Raw genomic sequence first — 27,432 nt, 5'->3', positions numbered from 1 at the left:
CATCTGTACAACCTTTTTCCTTTGAGGTTCATGCATCTAAAAATCCCCTCCTAGACTGCATAACGGACACTTGGAAATGAAATAAAATAACAGCATCTGTGGCTGCTATGATTAAGCACATTAACTGCTGGCTTTTTATGATGTGGAGCCTGATAAAGAAACTGTATTTAAAAAAGATAAGCACAAGTAGAGAATAATCTTTAATTTTCATAGAGAAGCAGCAAGTTTATTTCTGCCTTACGGTTATTACAATGACCTAGTTAGTACTCATCTGCTTACCTACATGGCGCAAGAAAAAAAATCAGACTGCAAAAACACAAGTTGGCTGAAATATGGTGCTTTTTCCCCACATAGTCTTCAAACAGATCATTATTCCTATCTGCATTATATGCAAGGAAGTAGAGAATGGAATGTCTCCACATTATTATACAGCCTTGGGGCACCTCTAATACCAATACAGGTTCTACTACTTAAAGTAATGAACCTGAAGGTAGCCCTAAAGTGTGATACAGTATGTACAGCTTCACCCATCTCCCTCATTACTTCCGCTATCTCAGCAGACCAAATATTTCATTTTATTTTTAGCCCAGAAACAACTGTTGTGCTGAAAAATAAGACTGCAAATGGTATTAAAGTGATACCAGCATTAGAGTTTACTTTTGCCTAGCAAGAGACTAAATAAATGAAGCTAATATTACTTTAATTCACCTTTACAGTGTTCCTTGAATTGTACACAACACGAGGCTGTATCATATAAAATGCCTTTTCCTGGACAGAGATTGACAAACACAAAAAAATGCATTATATGCAATATAAACTCAAACTGTGATGAGGCAAGGGTGCTTCTGAAATGATTGTGTCTAAAGGCACAGTATAAACAAATTAACAATATAAGTATAGGATCTGTTATCAGGAAACTTGTTATCCAGAAAGCCATTATTTTTCTCTGTAATAATAAAACAGTATCTTGTATCTGATCCAAACTCAGATTTATTTGCCTCCAAAAAAGATTAAACAATCATATTAATATTAGTTGACTTAAGGTATGGTGATCCAAATTACAGAATGATCCCTTATCCAGAAAACCTAAGGTCCCGTGCATTCTTGGTTGCTCACCAACCCCCTTGGGTGTTGCTCTTGGCCACAAAGCAAGTGCTTCTATTTGAATTCCAGGCTTGGGGGCAAGTTTTGGTTGTGTTTAAACCAGGAGTACTGACAAACAGAGCCTCCTGTAAACTGCCAGCCCACATAGGGCTACCATGTACACTTATTTGGCACCCCCAGAGACATTTTTCATGTATGTTGCTCCCCAAATATTACATTTGAATGTGGCTCACAGGATAAAAAATTGTTGGGGACCCCTGCTCTATGCAATGTATACATGTTTCACATCATGTAGCAAAATGATATTGAATCCAAATTGACTTTTTTTCTCATAAGCACAAACTGTGTGTTCTTTCTTTATAACATGGTAGAAACATTTTTCACATAAAACTGTGGCCCTTGTAGGCAGCTGACATTATTTGTTGTTGTGTCCCTAGCAGCGAAACTGGCAGTGGCAAAAGCTCCATCCCAAGTAAAACCTGCAATGCACCACTACTAGGAGCAGTGTAAGATGACCAGAATATGAAACAGAAAACAATGCAGAGAAATACAAGCTGTGACCCAAATTGAGAAAACAACCAGCAGAATGATAAATAGCTATAATAAAAGAAAGAGAATGAGGAAGAACATTGTGATTCAATAAATATAATTCCAGGGAACAAATGTAAAGGACAGGGGACTAAAAGCAAGCTCCCAAGATCCCATGGATGTCTGTGTACTTCACATACAAAAGAAAGTAATGAAAAAGTAACAGAAGCAGGGGTATTAAAGGTACAATAGAACCATTAGGGAGAAATGGGGAGTGATAAAGAAATAAAAAAGGTGGGGAAGCTTGTAAAAAAATAAAAAGAAAAAGAAAGTGGAATAAGAAAAGAGGAAAATTAGAAGTGCAATTTTACAATGGATACAGAAAATTCTACAATATGCAATTGTTTTTATTATTTGTAATGTTTGAGCTATTATGTTTTTTTAAAATTTATTTAGCAACCCTCCAATTTGGGTTCAGATTACCCTAGAATCAATGCATTGATTTTAATAAGAGACTGAAATATGAATTGGAGACTGAATAGAAAGATGAGTAATAAAAAGCAATAACAATACATTTGTAGCTTCACCGAGAATTTGCTTTTTTTAGATGGGTCAGTGAACCCCATTTGAAAGCTGGAGACAGTCCAAAGAAGGCAGCAAATACAGGTATGGGACTGTCATCCAGAATGTTTTGGACCTTGGGTTTTCCAGATAAAGGATCATTCAGTAATTTGGATCATACCTAAAGTCTACTGGAAAACCCTGTAAACATTTAATAAACCCAATAGGCTGATTTTGCTTCCAATAAGGATTAAATGTTTCTTAATATGGATTAAATACAAGGTACTGTTTTATTAAAATGGTGTCTATGGGAGATGGCCTTTCCATAATTTGGAGCTTTCTGAATAACAGGTTTCTCTATAATCAATACCATACCTGTAATCCAAAAACGATAAAGAAAAAATTAAGGCCATTTGAAAAGTGGCTAAAAGTTAACTTAACTTCTAATACTGTGGTAGTGCAATCTTGCCAGCGCTCACACATGCTCAGTGTGTTCTAGGCTACCACAAATAAAGGAGGGTGTAGGTAACTGCTGCCCATTACACCATCTACAAGATTGTCATCATAAGGACTTAGACTCATATCTTGCAATGGGAGGGCAAATGTAGTTGCAGCAGTGTTCAAGGTTAGGAGAAGCTGCCACCATCAAGTTGGTTGACATTCTTATGAAAGACATATTATGATGTTTTATTTTATTTTAAAATATAGAAAACAAAAAAAGATATAATGTTAACACAATATATGTGGGTGTGTTATGCACTTTAAGATCAAGTTACCTTGATTCCCCCCCCCCCATGCTTTGCCCTGTGTCATCTTAGAAGCCTTTAATATAGCTGGAAATATGTTAGAAAACATATCAATTAAAAGGTAAATTGCAGGGCAATCATCATTTAAGAGTGATTTCCTTTATCACTATAATAAAAAAACAGTACCTTGTACTTTTTCCTAATTAAAGTTTAACTAATCCTTATTGGAGGCATAACAATCCTATTTGGTTTATTTAATGTTTAAACAATTTTTAGAAGACAGAAGGAATCGAGAATCGAGAAGGAATGCTGTGTTTGAAAAATTCACTTTATTTAATGAGCAAGAGAGCTATTATTTGTATATGTGATCATGTCCATTTGATTTCGTATACTATGGGGCAGATTTATCAAGGGTCGAAGTGAATTCGAGGGAATTTTCGAAGTAAAAAAATGGAATAGGATACTACGACTTTGATTCGAATTAAAATCGTTCGAATATTCGACCATTCGATAATCGAAGTACTGTCTCTTTAAAAAAACTTCGACTTCAATACTTCGCCAAATTAAAACTGCCGAAGTGCTATGTTAGCCTATGGGGACCTTCTAGAGCAGTTTTCTAAGTCGAAGAAAAATCGTTCGATCGATCGCTGAAATCCTTCGAATCGCTCAATTCGAAGGATTTAATCGTTCGATAGAACAATTTTACTTTGACCACAAATGGCCAAATTCGATGAATAAAAACTTTGACTTCGATATTCCAAATCAAAGTAATTCAATTTGATGGTCAAATTTCAAAGTATTTTCAACTTCGAAATTCGACCCTTGATAAATCTGCCCCTATATGTTTGGTTTGCTAGCAAAATGTAATATATAGATATGTAATCAGAGGCTTATTAACAAACAAACGGTTTCAAGTATTTCAACGTCTACCAAACAAAATGTGACGTGGGGTTGAGTCTTATTCAAAATTTGTACATTTTTACCCTGGAATTATTCCATACGATATTTTGTAATTGTGGGGTTAAATTTTGAACAAAACAACGTCACATCCTTTGGTAGACGATTAAATACGTGTAACCGTTTGTTTGTTACATGATTACGTATCTCTAGATATGAAACACGTTAGTACGAAGTTGTTTTAAATTATTGAACAAAATCGAGTTATATTCACATCAGTGTGCATCAGGAGAGCACGCTCATTTCTTCAGTTGTCTGCATCTTCACCCCAAGCTATGGATTCGGGGCGCTGTACTCGAGCCACCATTTGATACCGTTGAGTGAGAATCACAAATATTTCAATTTGCCGTGTAAATTGTGCCCGAAGGAGACAGACCTGGGATTTATACACCCAGGTCAAGCTGCTTATTGGGTGAGCCATGGCTAAACTTGTTTGCTGATTTAATTAATTAAACATATAGAGGATGTAGTTTTACTTATCCGAACTAAATTTTATATAGGCAGCGTTGTTTCACTTTTTCGGATAGCGCGGCATATAACCGTTTCCTTTTGAACTCTTTATCTACCTTTAAACAAGCAAACTTCTCCCTTTCTCTAAAGCTGGCCATAGATGTTGAGATTTTTAAAAGATCAGATCCTGATCGTGAGACCACGATATTCTCAGAACGATCGTACGAATTTACCATCAAATAAAAAGACCAATTTGCCAGGAAAACAAAGGGGAGCTGACTGCTTGGCCCTGCAAACATAGATAGATTGCACTGGGACCGACAAAGATTTTTTGACCTGGCCGATCAATTTCCTGACAGATGTCGGCCGAAAAATCGTAAGATGTACGATCGTTCGAATCCCACTAACCGCACGATAATTTCGAAGGATTGGTCGGGCTTCCCTAAAATCGGTCATTCGGCAAGAAGAATCGTCGCGTCTATGGGGAGCTTAAGAGTCTGGCCACTCGAGGAGATTCGGGGAGATTAGTTGCCCCATCAACAAATCTCCCACAACTGCCTTCCCCCTGTTGCCTCACGAGGAAACTTCGGACAACTTCGGAAAACAAAGCGCCGCGTGTGCCTTCTCAATTTTCATTTTAGCTGGGGGAGGGCAGACAGTTCGGGGAGATGGTCGACCCCGTAAAGAGGAGATTTTTCGATGGGGCGACTAATCTCCCCGAATCTACTCATGTGGCCTGACCCTAAGCAGCAGCCTTTGAGCAGAGGCTTCTCAATGAACCCTTAATTAGGTTTATCTGATGCTCTATTGCTTTGCATGACAGGAAGTGGCTGGATAGTGAAACTGGGTTCATATTCTTGTTTAGTGCCAGAAATAAAAAAAAAAACAGATGCTTCTTAATTAAAACAATAGGCAAAATGTATGTTTAGACTGAGCTCATGTTTAAATCGCTGTGAATTATAAACAAAAACACTAAATTACAGTAGAGCGTTCAAGCAAATCAAACTGGATGCTCGATTCATTTTATCTGAAGAGAAAAACTAAAGTTCCATCTTGACTTTTATTCTCAGCCCTGCACTAGATCAATAATCTTCTTTCAAAGGTTTAGCAACCCCAGTATTATTTATTTTTAGATTAGGCAGAGCTATTTTGGGGCATTTGAGATCAGAAGCATTAGTGTAGTTCCTAATGCATGGAATGGCACGTTACATAACATCTCTAACATGTGGCACAATATCACAATTAGAAAAGTTAAAGCCGGCACATGTTTCTGGAAGTACAGTGCACAGCGGTGACACAGTGCAAAGCATTATCTGTATGGTTGTTACTGAGATACAAAATAACCCTGACTGAACAGAAGAGCAGTAACATAAATCAGCTGAAAAACGACAGTAAATTGTTTTATTGATACATGTTACACAGAGATTTGCACAAAAATGTATTATACCATCCCCTTTTTTTAAATTTACACAGTGGAATTTTGGTGCCAGAACCTACTGTATATTTAATACACATGTAACAAGTTCAGCAGAATGGGAAGGTCAAGGATGGGCAATGCATGATCCACCAGGTTATGGGAAGGGGTATGGGGGTGGATTCAGCTCTTAGATTTCAAATAACTTGTATTACAAAAAAGAATGAACATATTTTTATAGCTGTTATACTGTACAATTCTTTCCCACTCAGGAACAATATCATCTACATTTGTTGACCCTTTGTGGCAAACGATTATGCTTTATTTAAATAAAGCCAACATATTACATTCCAGGCAGATGGAGCTATGAAAGTCAGTAATACACCTTTGTAATGAAGTTCTGGCCAATTCTGGCTCCGCAGAGCTTAATGTTCTGGTTAAACTTTCAAAAATTGTGACCCTCCGTTTGCTATTACATCTACCAGGCCAAAACGGATTCTGTGATAGGAGGAGTATCATTACCAAACAATATCATCAACATCATTCACATGTTTTTTTTGTTTTTGTGCTTTTTTTTATTTTAAAATCACATAATATGGTAACTTCATCTGTTCTGCTTTAGTTATGTTTTTAGAGCATGAGGCAAAACCACAAACCCTTAATGTATTTACTGTCTATACTGTAACACACAGTATGTGTTAATGCAGGGTGCAGACATTGCTTCTGGACTATATGTGTACGTATCTTACCTCTACCTCACAGGTGTACTCTGACCCATCAAGAACCTTGACTTTAGCCTGCATGTTTTTCGACACCTTCGCAGCTTTCAGAGGCGACTTGGAAACTTTGCTGGATCCGGATTTTTGAGATACTTTGTCGTCTTCAAGTTGTTGATACTTTAGTGGTTTTGTTGCAGCCTCTTTATCCCAGTCTTTGTCTGCGTTCTGCAGAGTCATAAAGCAAAGAGATATATTAACTTGGTGCTGTTCAGGTATCCTGGAAATAAATATTCATGTATCTTGACTTCGTTCATATTTAAACCACTTAAAGATTAAGGATTACAAGGCAATGTAAATCTTTCAGCTGAGGGAATGTGTGTTCAAAATTTGGAGGGCTACTATTTAAAATAAGGAATCCTTAAGCTACACAAAGTCTGATGCCCTGTGAACTACTTCACACACACACACAAAGGCAAATGTTTTTGTAATAATGTCATTTTGCCACCCTTCTGTGGAAAAAGAGGAAACGATTTTAGAATGCTACAATTTTACTCATAGGAGTGTTTCCCCCACCCCCCCAAAAAAACTGGTGGGTGGAGAAAAATAAATTAATAAATAATGACATGCCTCCTCTCCCTAGTAGAATCGTTCCTGCATAAGTGGACAGGATTGCCCACAGTCCTACTGGCTTCTGAAAGAAGAATAGCAATATTATATGCAAGGTGGGGGCTGGAGTGGAACGCTGTCAAAATACTAAATAAAAAACCCTTCCTGATTCTGAAATGGCAAGAAGGGTTCCATCCCCTCAATGAAATGAACTTCTTTAATACAGCATCTTGAGGAAGCACAATTCCACAGTTTTACTCTTAGCACTGCAGCTACAGACAACACTGCCTTCTTTTAGTCTCAAAGGATGCTCTAAAAAATCTCTCTAAAATGCCCCACATTGTTACCCAAATTTAACTACAGATACAATCAAAGAGACTCCAGTTCCACTTGCAGAAATAAAAAACATGGAGCGAAATTTACACAGATCAGGTGCATTTTTCTTGAATTCATTAGGTTTTTTCAACCTAATTTACTATGTTACTAGAGAACTAAAGAGGTTTTGTCAAGCAATAATGTTTTATATACAACCCTGATGTTGCTCGACTACACATACTGGTATGCTTGAACCCTTACTAATACGCTGAAGTATGCTGGAACCCTTAAGGTGGCCATACACTATAAGATCCGCTCGTTTGGCAAGGTTGACAAACGAGCGGATCTTGACCCGATATGCCCACTAACGGCTGTGCCCTGGGGTTGAACGATCGGATTATGATACTACGAATTGGCTCAGATGGGTTGCAGGACCGCATCAACTAGCCGATGCGGTCCTGGATCGTAAAAAAAATCAAACTTGACCAATCGATATCTGCCCGATTTTTGGCCTGATATCGATCGGTTGGACCCGTCGGGAGCCCCCCACACATGGGCAGATAAGCTGCCGAATCGGTCTAAAGGATGGCCACATTTAGTCTAGAAAATTTGAAAGAAAGTGTGCTAAATTAGTGTTTAGATCCGCTAAGAAATCTTCCAAGAGCTTTATTAGCTTAGTTACCACTCGGTGGTCCTGCTTTATAAATAGGTACAATTGTATTGCCCCATTCAAGGCTACACTAAATAAACACCTAAATGTTCTATATGTACAAGGCATTATTTTGCTGGCTCTGCTACAGATTAACGTTGCCTTACCTTCAGCAAAATCTCCAATAACTCCCTCAGAAACTCCATTTTCATTGCCCTTACTAACCTTTTGAGTAATGGCCAAACAGATATCAATTTAATTATTTCGAAATGAATAAAGGAGGCCCCAACATAAAGACTTCAGTTGCACCAATGCAACTTGACAATACCTTTGTTCATCTCTCTCAGCACTTTATACCTTATAGTCCATTCTTTTCAGGTATGTGCACCATTCCCAAGACCCATAGACTTTAGATTATGCAGTTATTTAAGGTATCAAAAATCTTCGCATAATGCCACATCCACAGCAACACAGCTTTTCAACTTCAAAAAAACCAAGTATCCCGAACCTTAAGAATGGTTTAACAGCAGTTCACAAGCTAACAAAACAGGTCTATAGTTAGCAAAATGTGTCTGCCATTCATTAAAGAATTACATTTGCTTTCCAGCATAAACCAAGAGTGAGACTGAGAATATTATAATATTCTAAAAGATTCTTGAGTGTCTTCCATCTGAACCAAGGACACAGTGAACACGAATTCTGTCTAAATAATTTTGCACAATGTCTAGTGTAAACCAACAGTAATGAATTTGTGTGAACGCTTTATGCTTTGCAAGTACTTTCTATTATAATAAAGGGTGAGGTAAATTTGTTCTTGTGGCAAAATCACTGCAATTACACTGCTTAAGAAGCTTTTAACAAATGGTGAAGAATGAGAAAGAGACAAGGGACCCAGTAATGTAGTTGACAGTAATAGAGACTGAGATCTAAAGAAATTGAAGCAAAAAAGGTAAAGTTGAATAAAAAAAAAGTATAGAAAATAGGCAGCAGAGGCGAAATGGCTTGGACAATGAGACCACATGTATAATGGGGTGGGAGAGATGATGGGGTGTAGAAGAAGGGAGTTGACAATGTGAGGTGAAGGACACAAGTTATGTGATATAGTTATGAGAAGAGGTAGGATTTAGGACCTTCCCCCACATATCGGAAGGTATCTTTAGAAGAGATGGCATGGAGAACTAGATGCAGCTTTCCTATATTAGATGGGAGACACAGGGAGACAGACAGAATAGACAACTGCCTTGAAAGCAATTACTGAATTGCTGAAACCTCCACTCCATTCCCCCATACTCAGATGAATCCTTTATCATGGTGTACACTCTGTGTGGAAAGAGATCACTCTGATAAGCAGGAGTTATATCTTCTCATACAATAGGTGCTCCAAAATACAGTAGTAGGTAAAATATATCTGTGTGTGGCGATAGCAGTGGGGGTTGTGAGGGGCTAGAGGGTGTTAGGAGGGGAACAAACGGTATATGTTTAGGTGCTGGGAAGCAAACTGTGTATGTTTAGGGTAGGGATGCGCCAAATCCAGGATTCGGTTAGGGATTCGGCCTTTTTCAGCAGGATTCGGATTAATTTAGGAGGAAAATTGTGTGTCTTTTTGTCACAAAACAAGGAAGTAAAAAAATGTTTTCCTCTTCCCAATCCCTTATTTGCATATGCAAATTAGGATTCGGTTCGGTATTCAAAATAGTGTTTAGGGGCATGAATTTCACATGAACACAAATTGTTCTTACCCATTCAATATTAACCACTGTCTCCCCAGGCAGCAAAATAACTCCAACTAGTTTGCAAAGATAGAGGCATTTGCCTCTTAAAGGAGAACCAAACCCTTTTTATTAAAATCTCCTACCTCTCCCCCCCCCCCAGCCTAGGTGTTACCCTGGGTAAATGCCCCTAACTCTTCACTTACCCCTCGTTGCAGATTCAGGGCAGAGTTGACAGGCGCCATCTTCTTCTCTTCGGTAATCTTTGGGTCTTCCTCTGGCACTTCGGCAATTTCAGTGGCTTTCAACGCATGCGCAGTTGTTCAGGACCGGCAGATTGCACAAACTGCGCATGCGTCAACACGCCATTCTCTACCCGAAGATTACCGAAGAGAAGAAGATGGTGCTTGTGAACTCTGATGCCCTGAATCTGCCACGAGGGGTAAGTAAAGAGTTAGGGCATTTACCCAGGGTAACACCTAGATTGGGGGAGCAGGGAGGGGGGTCTATGTATGGTGGGGGGGTAGGGGATATTTAATAAAAAGGGTTTGGTTCTCCTTTGACAAAGTAAAGGCACTGCAGCCTTTCTACACAATTATATTTGACTAGGGCAAGCATTCCAAAAGTAAACCACCTGCCCCTCTTTTTTTTCAACTGCCGAGACATCAAGATGCATTCAGTTATAGGAGCTTTGTCTTTCTAATGTCAACCTGTATCCACTCCATGTATACTGTATACAATATGACACTTTTAATTCACTTTTTAACAAGTGTTAAATAAATGAAACACAAATTATTATATTTGGTCATGTATTTAATGAAAAAATTATCCAATCTGTATGTGGCAAAAGTCAGTGAATCAGTATTCCCTTACTTTCGTTCAGTGTGTGGTGTAACCCACTTGTGCAGCAATAACTTCAACTAAATGTTGCAGTAACTGTTGATAAGTACATCTTTAGCCCATTCCTCTATACAGAACAGCTTGAGCTCTTGGATACTGGTGGGTTTCCTCACGTGAACTGCTCACTTTAGTTCATTCTACAACATTTCAATTGGATTAAGGTCAGGATTTGACTTGGCCATTCCAGAACATTCACTTTATTCTGTGGTAGGATCATTGTCTTGCTGCATGACCCACTGTCTCTTGAGATTCATTTCACTGACAGATGTCTTGACATTTTCCTTTCGGATTCTCTGGTATTCACTGTTCATCAAAGATGGCAAGCTGTCCAGGCTCAGATGCAGCAAAATAGGCCCAAACCAAAACACCACCACCATGTTGTTATAAGGTTATTTTGCCGGAATGCAGTGTTTTTCTCTCTAAATGTAACTCTCCTCATTTAAGCCAAAAAGTTCTATTTTGGCTTAATCTGACCACAAAACATTCTTCCAGTATCCTTCTGGTTTGTCCACATGCTCTTTAGCAAACTGTAGACAATATTAAGCAATATTTATATATATATATATATATATATATATATATATATATATATATATATATATATATATATAAGCAATATTTTTAGGGGCTTTCTCTTTGCTACCCTGCCATACACACCATTGCTGTTCAGTGTTCTCCTGATGGAGGACTTATGAACATCAACATTTGCCAATGTGAGACAGGCCTTCAGTTGCTTAGAAGTTACCCTGGGTTCCTTTTTTACCTCTCGGACTATTAGACGATTTGCAGTTGAAGCATCTTTGATGGTCGACCACTTCTTGGTAGGGTAACACCGGTCTTGAATTTCCTCCATTTGTACACAATCTGTCTGAGTGGTGGTCTTGTAATCTTTTCCAGCTTTATGGGCAACTCTTTTTCTGAGGTCCTCAAGAACTTCCTTTGTTCGAGGCATGGAACACATCCACACATGTGTTGTATGTGTGATGGCTTTGCTGGATCCCAGTTCTTAACTAAAACAGGGTCTCTTACTCACATCTAATTGTCATCCCACCTAAACACCTGCCTCTGATTTCACCTTCAAATTATATGAGAATGGATTCACTTACTTTTCCCACTCGCAGATATGTTATTGGATCTTTTTTTTTCAATAAATACATGACCAAATATAATAATTTTTGTTTTATTTGTTTAACCAGGTTTTCTTCGTCATGTTTTAGGTCACATTCATATAAAAATATAACTTTGAAGCACCACTGTAGTGTCTATCAATATTAGGTCAATAATTGAGGTTATTTAGTCTGCCTCTAAAGCTGGCCATAGACGTTCATATTATAAACATTACACGACAATCAATCTGCTGATCTACTACTAACAATGTAGATTAAATAAGTAGGAAAAACAACAAATCAGACAATATTCTGCCCATTAATTGACAGACAGCAATCGTACAAAAGTTATGTCCAACAAATAGTAGTAAAATTGATATGGTCAGCTAAATCTTCTAATCTTCAATCTGTCTAAATGACTAAACGACCAATCGCCATGGCACTAAAAATGTCTGGACAGTCCACATATGATCTGAAATCTTTGTTTCGTATGACTGCATCTCTGCATCCATGGACAGCTTTTGTTACACAGGAGGCTATATTTCTTGCAGACAGAAACAACGAGTTGCATATTTTAATTTGGCATGTTGTAAATGGTAAGCAATAGCACAACCAAAGAGATTGCCTTGACAGGGCTGGCAAGCTTAAATATTTTGTGGCCATATGGTTTATGGGTTGCGTCCTCATAGTATATACAGAAAAAAACACTTCCGCACACATATCCAGCCTCCACAGTCATCTCACAAAGATTTTACTAAACTAGGAAAAAGCTGAATTTGCATTTGTTCTGTACCGTGAACAATTATATAGACATCATTACCTTCAAGCAACCTGAAAAAAGAAATTAACAAGAAATCTTTAACTGCTTGTGATGTGCTTTAAAGAGCAATTAAATGGCAAAACAGAGGTATTCTGGAAAAGCTATTTAAAGCCAGTAACAAAAAATCCATAAAACTGCCATTGCAAAAATCTAAAGCAATACAATGCAATCGGTAACGAATATGGAGGCCCAAGAATCCTAACCAATAGCTATATAATATACATATCTGGTTTGTAGAAGAAACAACTGATTAATGTTGTAATATAGTGATTTAAAAATAAGTCTTTCAGATGATCAAACATAAGTGTAATCATGCAACTAATTTATAGATACCATACATACAGTACAGGTATGGGACCTGTTATCCAGAATGCTCAGGACCTCGTGTCTACTAGAAAACCATGTAAACATTAAATAAATCCAATAGGCTATTTTGCCTCCAATAAGGTTTAATTGTATCTTATTTGGGATCAAGTACAAGGGACTGTTTTATTATTACAGAGAAAAAGGAAATCATTCTTATAATTCTTATTTGGATAAAATGAAAGCTATGGAAGATGTCATTTCCGTAATTCGGAGCTTTCTGGATAATGGGTTTCCAGATAATGCCTGTATATAATATTTTCGGATCACATCCTCCGCCAGCACTAAACTTGCAAACCAAGCAAGGCACAAGCTGGTCACACACTAGAAAATCTGGCAATGCCCTTCCCTTCCACTAGGAAAATCAATCAGTTTTAGACTTGTGGCCCAGTATGACAAAGGAGAACTAAAGCTTGACTAAGGAAGTAGGGCAGAAATGTTTTGGTCTTATGTACCAGCCCAAGGCAACCCCAGCCCTTTAGCAGTAAAGATCTGTGTCTCCAAAGATGCCCCAGTAGCTCCCCATCTTCTTTTCTGCTGATTCACTGCACATGCTCTGTACTGTTGTCAGTTAGCTGATATTAGGGCTGATGTACATTTTACAGTATATAATATAAATGTCACAATACTGTATAAGGCTGATGCTCAGAAATCAGCGCAATAAGCATCAGAATTTAATAATAATAAGCCTGTAGCATCCGTTTATATGACCGGCAAAGCTCAGTGTCTGCTTAATAATTTGTGACAACCCCTAAGCTTAGCTTCTCAACTAGGGTTGCCACCTTTTCTGGAAAAAAATACAGTCCTTCTTATATTTTTGTGTTTTTACCCTATTAATAACATTGGCATCAAGCAACATTTTTACCAGCCAGCTGCCCAGAACTCACTGAGCATGTGCAGTCGAGCATGTGAAGGCAAATTTGTAAGTAGGCAGTAACCCATGGCAACCAGATGCCTGCTCTAGTTGTCAACCTGCAGCTGATTGAAAAAAGCTAATCATTATTTGGTTGCTATGGGTTACTGCCTAGGTACACATTTTGGTATTTCTAGCCATTTACATTTTTAGGGTTTAGTTCTCCTTTCTCTGTGGATCTGACCCATATAACCTTTCTTTTATCTGGTCCCCTTTAAAAACAGGGTTTTGCACTCTCCATATTTCAATTGACAGTTAAGGTTATACATAAAGGAAATACAAAATCTGCCTCATTTATAGAACAGAAGAAACCCATCTAAAAGGAAGATCTTGGTTTACAATATAATTCTCTCTTGGCTACAGAAATAAAAAGCAAACGAAAAGCAACAGAGCTTCTCAAAACTGCTGGAGGGCCTTGTGAAAGACGTAATGCACGTGCTGTGTTTGGCTTTAGCAGCAATTGCTTTTTTTCAAATAAACATTTAATTAGTCTTCCTAGACTTGGGCTCTGATTTAGTGACATTTCTGAGGCAGGTGTTTGTAATTTAATTTCAAAAGTAATTTCATCTACTTGAGCAAGTAGAACGAAGGCATCTTTATCATGCGAAACACTTCTTTGCTGCAATCAGAGGAAATGTTAACTGGATCAAAGCATTGTTTCCCTGTTGTTATCACAACAGGATATACAAAACATAATGACATGTAAATTCCTATAAAACACTTCATAGCAAAGGCTGAAAGAAAATCAAATCCATGGAATTCACAACCTTGTAAAATGCTGAAATGTGACTTCTGTACTATCCGAAGTTTTAGTATCAATAAACTTAAGGGTAGGACTTCACGGATGATTTTGGAGCACTGCGCATAAGCGTAGGCATCAAATCGGGTGCAACGGAAATAAGGTAAGTGAATGCATTGTCGGATGTAGACGCAGCGTGCAGCATCTGCATCCGACAGTCGTGTCTCGTCGGATCAACGCTTCAACTTCATCCGACATTTCCATTACTTAGCTTATTTCTGTCGCATCCGACGTGACGCCTGCGTCGGATCACGTGGAAATCGTCCGTGAAGTCCTACCCTTAGGGGCCGATTCACTAAATTCGAGTGAAGGATTCGAAGTAAAAAAACGTCGAATTTCAAAGTATTTTTTGGGCTACTTCGACCATCGAATGGGCTACTTCGACCTTCGACTACGACTACGAATAGAAGTATTCGAAGTAAAAATCGTTCGACTATTCGACCATTCGATAGTCGAAGTACTGTCTCTTTAAAAAAAACTTTGACCCCCCTAGTTCGGCAGATAAAAGCTACCGAAGTCAATGTTAGCCTATGGGGAAGGTCCCCATAGGCTTGCCTAAGTTTTTTTGATCGAAGGATATTCCTTCGATCGTTGGATTTAAATCCTTCGAATCGTTCGATTCGAAGGATTTAATCGTTCGATCGAAGGAATAATCCTTCGATAGTACGACCGTAGCATTTGCGCTAAATCCTTCGACTTCGATATTTGAAGTCGAAGGATTTCAATTCCTAGTCGAATATCGAGGGTTAATTAACCCTCGATATTCGACCCTTAGTGAATCAGCCCCTTAGTGTCATACATACAGTACATGTGCATCCACAGTCATTTATATGTAACGTGGGATCTGCTGAAGAACATGGTTGACAAAGTGGTTTTGTAGAAGAGTTGCAGGCCCTAGGCATTCAGTGTTCCTAAAATGTTTTTCTAGCAACTAATTATTCACCGACCAAATGAATACTATCACCGCATCTCTTTCTTTTATGTAGTATAATCCTATTTAATGAGAGTTACATTAATTGTAGGCATAATGGGACAGATGAAACAGAAAATGACCATTCTGGATGGTTTATTATTCCATGTCCCAAATATTGTTGTTATTTCAGTAAGATGGCAAGCCTAATGGTCATTTTCTGTATCACTTGGTTGTTTGGCCCACATGCTAAACAATTTACACATACTGTGATGAACCTACGAATTAGTTTATCAGATAAACAACTTGATCATAAAGAAAATATGACACTTACTACTGATCAATGACCAGCCACACAAGCCAAGGATTTTTACTGCTGTGACTTTACATTTATATTGAGTTGAAATAATCTGCAAGGAATTTGCTCATACGCATGATCAATTCCAACCCTGTATAGGGTTGCCACCCGGCTGGTATTTTACCAGCCTAGCCGGTAAAACACATACCAATGTCTGTAATACAAATACCGGCAATGTAGTATTTATGTCTGCAAAATCTATAGTGGTAACCTCTGACATATTTTCTCGTATGTTAATAACATTAACTCTCAGCTGCTAAATGTACATTTTTTCCTTGCCTTAAACCCCCAAGGTTCACCTCAGTGCTGTCCAGGGTGCTCCGCCAATGAAGCGAGTTGAGGCACTCGCCACAGGCGGCAGCGCCCCCCCCCCCCCCCCCCCCCGTTGCCAGGGGCGGCAAAAATGTCGAATTTTTGGAACATCAGTTGAACGATTTAAATTGCTACTCGATTTTGTCACTACTGTTTGTTGCACAGATTTTTTTGAGAAGTATTTTTTCGTAAATTAAGGGGATTCAAATTTTGGTATTTGGTCAAATATTTTTTTTTTTTAATAAAGGGAGACTTAAGTTTTAGTAAAATAACCCCCTTGGTCTACTTGCACATCACTAATGTGAATGCTAGCCAATATGAAGTTAATTCAGTAAAACTTAATATATCCCATATCCCAAATTTTAATGTCTACCCTTTAGTTTATATGCCTCTTGGTGTGACCAGTTGCACTTTTCACTAAGGCCTCCCTCCTTTGGGCACCTAAAAGTCCAACTGGCACTGACAAATGGTGTATTTACAATACTCTTAGATGCCTTTCCTAGATACTGTTAGAATAAATTACCACAATTCTTAAAAAGATCTAAATCACAGCTGGTTATTACATTTTTTCTACTCATCACAAGGTATTCAGAAATAATTGAATCCTATGAAGTCAACTAACTCAACTGAAATGCATTGATAGACTTAAGAGACATTACAGGGATATTTCATTTAAGAGATGAGAGATAGATGAAGGAATTGTGGTTATCCATCCACTATGACTGACTCTGAAATAAAGGGGATGAGAATATTAAGTGCACTGAATACCTGAAAAGAGAGAGAAGAAAAAAAAAAGAGAGCTAATAGAATGTCATTCATCTTTCTATATTTCATAGCTGAAGTGATTGGATGAAGTGAACACTTTTCAACACCGGTATGATTTCAATGGAACGTATTCTTCAATTACTGAATGTATTATAATGCTATTTAGCCATTTAGCCACCTATTTAGTTATAAGATTAGTCGCCGCGAAGAAGAGGAGATTTGTCGCCTGGCAACTAATCTCCCCCCAAATCTGCTCGTGTGGCCAGGCCCTTAAAGATGCACCTTCAGAAACCAAACCTCACTGTGATAATTCAGTAGCTGTATATCGACAGCAAGGGACTTTTGCCATCAGTTGCACCCAGGAGACAAGGATGAGTAGTGGTGTGATTATAACCTTGACTTTATGAGTGTAGGTACATTTATAATTATATATATATATATATATATATATATATACACATATATATATATATATATATATATATATACATATATATATATATATATATATATATATATATATATACATATATATATATATACATATATACATATATATATATATACATATATATATATATATACATATATATATATATATATACATATATATATATATATATATACATATATATATATATATATATATATATATATATATATATATATATATATATATACATATATATATATATATACATATATATATATATATATATATATATATATATATACACATATATTTAGATGGTAGAGATCACCATATGAAATTATGTGATTTTAACAAACACAACTACTGTGTACAGTTATATAAAACAACAAATACATAAACATTTAATTACTACTACTTAAAAAATAGACTAAACTGTGGATAAGAAAAAATGCCAAAGGTAATCTCTTTAGACTAATCTCTGAGCACCAGTAGGGCTTATTCTCTGCAATGAAGTTGAAATGCCTACTCTGGAGAGCTAGCAGGCACTAAAGTAGGTTTTTATAAAAACATTGGCCCAAATATTATACAACCTTTAACACAGTTATACCTGCTTTTAATTAGTGCAGCTCGTCGCCAATATGTTTTGAATGCTTGAATAGTTCAGAGAAGAATCATGATTAATGCATTTGTCTCCCAGAATAACACTGCTGTAATCCTGCTCTCCCAGGAGGCTGACAGAGTGCACATTTGCAAGCTGGCCCAAAAATATAATTAGATTACATCACACTTTAATATCCCTACAATGACCCAATGTCTTTGCAGAAGAGCTATTTATAGGGAAAGAAATGCTGCCAATATCTGGAATTTCCAGGGCTAGAGGCTTCCACAAAGGCATTTATTTATTTATTTAACAAATAAGCTAAGCTTTATTTTTGGGAATGCCTAATGTTTATATGCCCCCGTGCCTACATGTGAGAACACTAAATGACCAAGGTGGGAGTCTCATTATACTTTAATATTACAATTACCTTCTCAGCTTTCAGTGGGGTGCTGTGTGCAGCAGCAGCTGGAATGTTTTCCAGAAGGTTTTCGTGATCTTCTCCGTCTTGCTGCCCCTGTTGAGTTCCAGAAACCCCCTTCTGTGCCGGATTTTGTTGGTCTTTTTCCTGGTCCTTCTTGGAATCTGACTCGGAACCAGTTTCTGAGGTCATGATTTGTTTTTCTGCCAAAGAAGAACATTTAATATGAGTTTAACTAAATCTAAAATCCTGAAAATGATCAGTCAATGACGGGATGTAATAGATTAACAGTACACAAATGTTTTCCAATTAATCCTTAGTGATGCAGTCAGTTATAGTACATTCTACTTTGATATATAATAATAAGGCACATTGGAATTCAATGACCTGGATAAAAGGGTTTGTGCTTTTTATATGGCCAGAGAGCTACACAGTGATTTTTGGCAGCTGAACACAAACAGTCAAATTTAAAAAGGATGAATATATTATATGTTATACATTTTTATGGTTTTAGATCAGTCATTGCTATAGAATGAATGTAGGAAAGATGGAAACAAACCCATGAGAAGTCAAAATGCCTGAAATTAAACTAACAAATTAGTGTTTTAAAGTAATAAAAATATAATTTAGTGTTGCCCTGCACTGGTAAAACTGATGTGTCAGAAACACTACTATAGTTCATATAAACAAGCTGCTGTGTAGCAATGGTGGAAATTAAAAAAAAAAGTCTATATGGTACAGGTTAAATAGTGGATAACAGATAACACCGTTATGTTATCTGCTGTGTAACCTGAGCCTTTTCTCATTTTAATGTCTGCCCCCATTGCTACACAGCAGCTTATTTATATAAACAATAAACACTCCAGTTTTACCAGTGCAGGACAACACTGCATTATATTTTTATTACTTTAACACACTTTTTGAAGTTACTGTTCATTTAACACATGGCCCAGCCTGCACACCCCACACTGCAAAATGTGTAATACATTAAAAGGAATACATTAAAAGGGATTTTCAGATTGTTAACCAGAAATAAAGACTTTTTTCAATTGCTTCCATCCTCTATTTTTTACCACTGTTCCAAAATCTAAGTTTAAAGTTTAATATCCCTGTCTCTAGTGTTTCTGTCTGGCAGCTCAGTAATTCAGGCGCAGACACTAAACTGCATTTTTTCAACATTTAGTTGATACATATTTCAGCATCATCTCTGGAGTACTAGCAACTATTGTATCAATAACAGCCGCCTTTATTGAAACCCAAGGATTCTGCTCAGCAGGGACAAAGATAAGAAATGTATCAACTAAATTCGGCGACTCCCCCCAGAGCTGCTTTACAAAGTGAAAAAATTTAACTTTCCACTTCAATATTAGAAAAATGGTCACACATAGAAAATAAAGATAAACAGAGAGAGGAATAAAGATAGACATAGAATATAGAGTAATAGGAAAAAGTCTTTATTTCTGGGGAACTTTCTGAAACTGAAGGTGAACAAACCTTTTAACCTGGACACACAAAGGCCAAGGAGCTACATTAAAGCAGAGACAGTATTAACAAAGCCTGTAAAATGATTTCTCCCTTTAGTGACTTATTGGGTATAATGCCTACCAAAGTGTCTTTATCTAGGTAAGGTAGTCTTTATTCAAGAACTTTAAGAAGGGACATGTCATATCCTAAAGAGAGCAGGTTAGGACCAATCGGAGCAAGTAATATTACTTTATGATATAAACAAGTTGGCTGAACCGACTTAAACTTCAAGTAGAGGTGGGCACATCATTTTGTTGCCATTTCCACTGAATTTGCTAGTTGCCCCTTATTGCAAAAAGTCATATTGGGTGAAACACCTTTTTTTTGCAAAAAAGTCATATTTGGCCATACACTGTCCACTGTCTGCTCATCAATACAGTGGGCCAAATACAGTGGGCCAAGGTAGACCCCAGGGGAGAGGGCAACAACAGCATGCCAATACGGTCCTGACTAAATAGGAATTCGGAACCTGGCCAATAGATATCAGGCTGAATTCTGTCCAAATATCAGACAGGTCCCCATATAAGGGCCAATACAGTGCAAACTTGGTCTACAGGGCCTGAGCAAACAGCTTTTATTGGCTAGTGTATGGTCAGTTTCATTTTAGAACCTCTCATCTTAAAATCTGCAGCCAGAACAAAACAGTACTGAACAAGTGATATAATTAAATGTTAAACACATTGGATAGCACTTTGAAGGCCACATGTAGGTGTGGCAGAGTTCACAGCAACACAAACTTTTCCCTAATTTTAGTGTATTCATTTTAACCGACATTCTCTTTGACTAATTTGCAGTTGTGCAAACAGCATGGCAAAAAACAAGAAAAAAGAAAAAGGAGATAAACACAAGACCTCAGTTAAATGTCAAGACTGAGCTTCTTAAAATGGGAAATAAAATTTATTCTAAATAAAGCGGCCCCAATGATTCAGAAGCTAACCATGTTACAAATATCAGATTGCACCTTTTCTCCAAAGCCTTACATTAAAATGAGAATTACAAGAATACACAATGACGCAAGTAACCTTTTAAACCAGGCATTAATGGATCAGTGGGAAAAAGTGACATATTTCTCACTGTAATTGCCAAGTAACTAATGAAATTCAGGAAAGGAGCGGGGGAAAAGGGAGCAAATAAAGTCCTAGTGGAACAAGATTCATACAGTATAAAACATTGCCGAGTTGAGTTAAACAAAATAAACAGTGCTATTTAGTTCATACCCCAATATATTGTCATGGTAAGGATACTTATAAACACTAGAAGCTATTTCTCTTTACTGCTCAATGGTAAATAACACTACATCTTCACTTGCAAAACCATTCACACTTAAGGGTTCATTAAGTAATGCTACAGTCAAAGGTGATGCAGGGCTGAGGGGTACAAAGTTGCTACCATACAAAATTTAGCACATGCTAGATGCATTTCAGGGGCTGCACATGGGCCTCCCACCTTCTCTCCCTTCTGTTTACACTACTGCTGAACACTTACAAAAGAGTTGTGTATGAGGGTGCAACACACAAGACATGGTACAAAGTGCAGGACTCTGCTGTTTTGTCCCATTTGGTTATATATTTGTGTAAATTGTCTGCACCTCTTAGGCGACTGGTACATGGGGAGATTTGTTGCCCATGTTTAAATCTGTGGTACTGGGGACAAAAAATCTCCCCAAAATGCTTTCCCGCTAGCAAAAAAAGTAAATTGTCAGCCATTTGTTTGCCTGATGAAGAATCTTTGGACGACTTAGCTATTAGTATGTTTTCCAACAAGTGATTTACTTTTCTGCCAATGGACAGGGGCAAAACTACGAGGGGTGTGGTCACATCTGAGCTTGCACCCCCCCCCTGGGGGCTCCTGGAAGCTCCGCTAATGCAAAGGAGGGCGGCTTCTTTGCCTGCACAGAGGCCCTGTCGATCCTAATTCCATTACTGCCAGTAAAAAAACATTTCAGGGCCAACAAAACATCCCTGTGTTTCCTTTCCAGTGGCTAGCATGAGAATCTTTGCCGGGGAAACATATGGCACAACTACTTTCTGAAGTAGCCTAAAGTCTCCTCTCTGTTGCTGTGAATGGATCATGTGATTAAAAAGGGAGACAAGTACCTGTCCATGCACTGGTTGTTTCACTGATCTGCTCCTTCCCATCATTGACTTACCAAGATAATATAAAGCAATACAAGATAATATAAAGCAATAGAATTAAAACACAGCTCCCAATAAGCCAAGGGAAACACACACTAAGCACATGTACTGAGCATAAAAAAAAAAACTGGGTAGGTATAAGAGACGTCCGAGATCCCCATAAATCATTAGTATTAACACACAGCAAATCAATTAGAGTGTAATAAATATATATAATGCAAAAAATACTCTAAACAACAATAGCAAAACTTTCTGCCTCAATTTTTCCTATTCCTCTATTACTCCTACATTCCTATTCTATGCGTGTTCAATCCAGTACAATGAGTCCTTGAAAGCCAAGAACTAAATAAGCCAGATATAGAATATTAGGTGATACCACCCTGAAGGTGATCAAAGAAACAAGAGATGGCAGCATAAAGGGAGGGAGATCTGATGGGTTAAGGCACAATAACTGCATTGCATCCTAAAAACTTTAGGGAGTAGAGAATTCTTCACTCATTTGTGCACAAAGGTATACAGGCAAGAGGAAATGTAACTGGGATAAATAATATGTAAAACTACCAGAACTAAGTAGAGGGGGAAAAAATTATATATATAGGCAGATAAAAAAATTTCTTTTAATACACACCATTTAAATATACGCATTTCAATCCCACATGGATTGTAATCAGGATGTTATGCAAAAAGTGCACGTTGCAGTTTGAATCTCAAATGTGTCCAATCTTGCTGAAAACAATTTAAATACTCTGTGTTACAAAATAAAACATAAAAACAATGTGTCAATAATGTGTTACATGAATATACCTGAAAATGTTACAAGTCTTCAGCTGCAGTATCCTCTGGGACTATCAATGATAGCCATATTCCCTCTCTTTACTCTACATTTAGCCCCTTTCTTACAAAACCAGATAGGTTGTCTTGGAGTTTTGTGAGAAGGGGGCTAAATTTACAGTATAGAGTATGAATAATACCATTGATAGTCCCAAAGGATGTTTACCATTTCCTCTTCTACCTGTACTGCAGCTGAACATTTGTAACATGTTTTCAGGTAGATCAGTAAAACACATTATTAACAGATCGTTTTCATGTAATATTGTGTGTGTATATATATATATATATATATATATATATATATATATATATATATATATATATATATATAGATAGATAGATAGATATATATATATATATATATATATATATATATATATATATATATATATATATATATATATAAAATTGTCAGAGGACAAGATTTTAGGAACATGTATAATGAGGTTGTGTTGAATGTGTTGACAGCCACAGAGAATAAGATTAATGTTAGAAGTAATTTGCTCCTTCAATGCGTAGCTCTGCAGCCAGGGAACAACACTCAAAAATCCCCCCCCCCCCCCCGTTAAAGGGATACTGTGATGGAAAAACATGTTTTTTTCAAAACACATCAGTTAATAGCGCTGCTCCAGCAGAATTCTGCACTGAAATCCATTTTTCAAAAGAGCACACAGATATTTTTATATTCAATTTTGAGATCTGACATGAGGCTAGACATATTGTCAGTTTCCCAGCTGCTCCCAGTCATGTGACTTGTGCTCTGATAAACTTCAGTCACTCTTTACTGCTGTACTGCAAGTTGGAGTGATATCACCCCTTCTTTCCTCCCCCCCAGCAGCCTAACAACAGAACAAAGGGAAGGCAACAAGATAGCAGCTCCCTAACACAAGATAACAGCTCCCTGGTAGATCTAAAAACAACACACAATAGTAAAAGCCAAGTCCCACTGTGACTGATTCAGTTACATTAAGTAGGAGAAATAACAGCCTGCCGGAAAGTAGTTCCATTCTAAAGTGCAGGCACAAGTCACATGACTGGGGCTGCTGGGAAACTGACAATATGTCTAGCCCCATGTCAGATTTCAAAATTGCATATAAAAAAATCTGTTTGCTCTTTTGAGAATTGGATTTCAGTGCAGAAGTCTGTTGGAGTAGCACTATTAACTGATGAGTTTTGAAAAAAACATGTTTTCCCATGACAGTATCCCTTTAACTTCAACGGAAAGTGCCGGGTGCCCCTTTTGGGTGGCAGACCATCACTGTAGGTGCTGTGTTTTCTACACTGCTGAAAACTGACCCCAGCACTTGTTGCTGTGATCAATTCAATGACCAACAGAGGGTCAGTTTTGGAGCATGTATGCCCCACCCACAGAGCTAGAAAACAATGGGGTACCAGAATTCTGCAGTTGCCCTATGCCAAATATATGGAGTATTTATAAAGCTTTGCTTTTTCCTTATGAATTAAAGCAATACATTGCCATCATAGAGATAATCCATAACAAAAAAGCCAATTGCTTGTACAAATAATGATGTTAATATACACCAGACCTGGGATAACTTGCTGCAGAAATAGCACAAATACAGGTAGAAAAGAATTCCTACCCTGAATTGTGTGTAAAAAGTGGTGGCAGTCAAGATTGATTTTCGTGTGATTTCTTTCTGCCAGAAATGTACACTCCACTATATGTTCCCATAAAATCATTACACATCTATCTATCTATTTATTGTTATATATATATATTTATAACAATATATTTATTTATATATAAAATATATATTTTATTCTACATGCCATACCATGGCGTTAATGTTTAGTGCATTTTAATGCTGTTTTTATACACATCAATAAATAACAACCTTTTTCAGGTTAGATAGGCCAGAAAAAATACAATACAGCTGTCTAATCAGAAAGAGCTGGAATTAATCCACCCTGCTGTATCTGGTGGGTTTTAGCCAGAGCCACGCAGCCTACTATTCGCATAAGAATGAAATACTGCAGAGATAAGCACTCTTCTCAGCTCGTCCATGGGATATGTATTAGTCAGTACTGTGGCATCCGTAATCTATAATACAATTAAAATCTCCCATGCCTGCTTTTATGCAATTGTCTGTTAGAAAAGTGTAAACTAGATAAGAGATGAGCTCTGTAGTATACAATGGGATTCTTAAGAACTCTTCTGTTATTTACTGTGTAGCCTGTACTTGAATGGCTGCCCCAATGGCTACACAACAGCTTGTTTATATAAACCATAGTTTTGTTTGTTAATATTTTGTTAATACTTAAAGAACTAAAGCTGAGCTAAAGAAGTAGGCTAGAAATGTTGTGCATTGTGTTTTAGGCTTCTGTACCAGCCCAAGGCAACTACAGTCCTTTAGGAGGGAAGATCTGTGTCTCCAAAGATGCCCCAGTAGCTCCCCATCTTCTTTTCTACTGATTCACTACACATGCTCTGTGCTGCTGTCACTTACTGAGCTTAGGGACCCACTCACAATATACAGTACACATAGAAATGTCACAATATAAGGCCGATTAGTAATTTAGTAATTTAATACAGATAATTACTACATGGCAGCACAGAAACCAGTGCAATTAGCATCAGAATTTAATATGCAGCCTTGTAGCATCTGCTTATATTACAGGCAAACCTCATTTTCTGCTTGATAATTTGCAATGACCCCTAAGCTTAGCTTCTCAACAGCTGCTCAGAGCCCACTGAGACCACATGTGAGTGTCGCAGACACTTTCCAAGATGGTGACCCCCTGTGACAAGTTTGAAGTCCCTGATCATTGCTTCTTTTGTGAAGCTGGTGCAATATGTTTACTAAATAAAACATGGCATTTTTAGCCACATTCATTTTTAAGGTTTAGTTCTCTTTATTATTTCATAATGTGCAGAAGAATAGATTCCCAAGAAACAGCAAATTGCAGTGCCTATATTATTGAGACAATAGCAGAATGCCTGTTTGGCTTTACCAAGCATCTAGTTAACTTTTTATCCATGGTCCGCCATTACCTAGCTCTTGAAATGTTTTTAAAGTGCCATTAAAAAAATCAGAGAGTTTTTAATGCCTATTTATTCTCTTTTTTTTTTTACAGAAATAGTTTGCTTGGTTATAGTTTCAACTCTTGACTCTGGGTGGTTGATTTTAAACAGCACTTGGTTGGTTTAATACGCCTTCAAATTCTTTGTTAGGTTCAAAAATTATGTTTTTATTTTAGAAATCCATCACCGCTTCTGCGCCTATCAACAGATTACCTCTAAAGGTGGTCATAGACCCACCAATAATATTGTATGAAACGTAATTCCATGAGATATTCCGTGCGTATATGGCGGGAGACGAGCCGACCGTTATCAACAGAAGAAAATTTTGATCGGAGCCTTTGAAGACACCCGAACATCAGCCACTGTTAGTGCTTTCTATTTTTTCTACCGGTTTACCTGACAATTCAGCTCCAACAGTTAGGGTCAGATTTATCAAAGGTCGAGATGAAGTTTCGAAGTGAAAAACTTCAAACTTCAAGCTATTTTTTGTGTACTTCGACTAGGGAATAATCATACTTCGATTCGAAGTTGAAAAAAGTCTCTTTAAAACTTCGACTTCGACCATTTACCACCTAAAAGCTTCCAAAGTGCTGTTTTAGCCTATGGGGGACCTCCTAGAACCTGTATTGAGGCAATTGGGGGAGTTTGTGAGATCGAAGGTCGAAGTAAAAAAAACTTAGAATCGAAGTAGCGCTACTTCGAATCGTACGATTCGAAGTAGGTCGAATTCCTCCATTCGATTGGTCTTTTTGAATTCGAAGTTCAATGTTTTTTTAACTTTGAACTTCGACCTTTTATAAATCTGCCCCTAAGTATTGCAAACCAACGATCTGGTTGCAGGAAAGATCATAATTGTAACATCTATTGCCACCTTAAAGCTCATTGATTCACATGATGTCTATCTACTGATGGACCTGTCTGGAATATTTATCACTAGTCACGGTTATTGCACTTAAGCTAATTGTATGATTTGTCAAGGTAATTGTATGCAACCATATTAACCTAGATGTCACAGGAGAGCAATAGTTGGGACACTTTCTAACTAGAAACTATAAAGGTATCAAAAATGTACAAAAAGTGAATACTTCTGCAAACTGCCTGCAGCATAGCTATGCTTCACATGAGAAAATATACACGACAAGTTCCTACCGAACTATATGGCCATGTTTAGGTGATGGCCACAAACTGAATAGTTTGGTAGACCAACATCTTGTGTGTTGAATAATAATAATAGTTAATAGAAAATAACAAATCCAAAAATGTTACTTAAGTCTAAGCAGGTAGGGGATCATTGTCTGATCTCATCATGCAGGGGCAGCAGAAACCTGGTTAAATCTCAATTAAGCAGAAAAATTTAGAATAGAACTTGCAACACAATAGCAATAATTAGATCCCTTTTAAAAGGTTTTTAAAACGCAACTCAATTTGTTTTCAGTGTGTGGC

General features: G+C 37.3%; 1 protein-coding gene across 19 annotated transcripts in view; it reads right to left on the bottom strand.

Annotated features, from left to right (window-relative positions):
- epb41l1.S (erythrocyte membrane protein band 4.1-like 1 S homeolog) overlaps window positions 1-27,432 on the bottom strand; it is a 113,655-nt gene that overhangs the window by 62,209 nt on the left and 24,014 nt on the right. For all 19 annotated transcript variants that reach the window (XM_041567821.1, XM_041567814.1, XM_041567818.1 and 16 more), the window contains exons 2-3: window positions 18,466-18,659; window positions 6,510-6,704 (exon numbers count right to left, since the gene is read on the bottom strand). In XM_041567821.1, the coding sequence (XP_041423755.1) occupies window positions 6,510-6,704; window positions 18,466-18,648 (378 nt within the window). In that variant the 5' untranslated portion in view covers window positions 18,649-18,659. The remainder of the gene's footprint in view (window positions 1-6,509; window positions 6,705-18,465; window positions 18,660-27,432) is intronic.

The sequence above is a fragment of the Xenopus laevis genome, chromosome 6S (genome assembly GCF_017654675.1).
Source record: "Xenopus laevis strain J_2021 chromosome 6S, Xenopus_laevis_v10.1, whole genome shotgun sequence".
Taxonomy (NCBI): domain Eukaryota; kingdom Metazoa; phylum Chordata; class Amphibia; order Anura; family Pipidae; genus Xenopus; species Xenopus laevis.
This window is presented reverse-complemented; position numbering and strand designations above follow the sequence as displayed.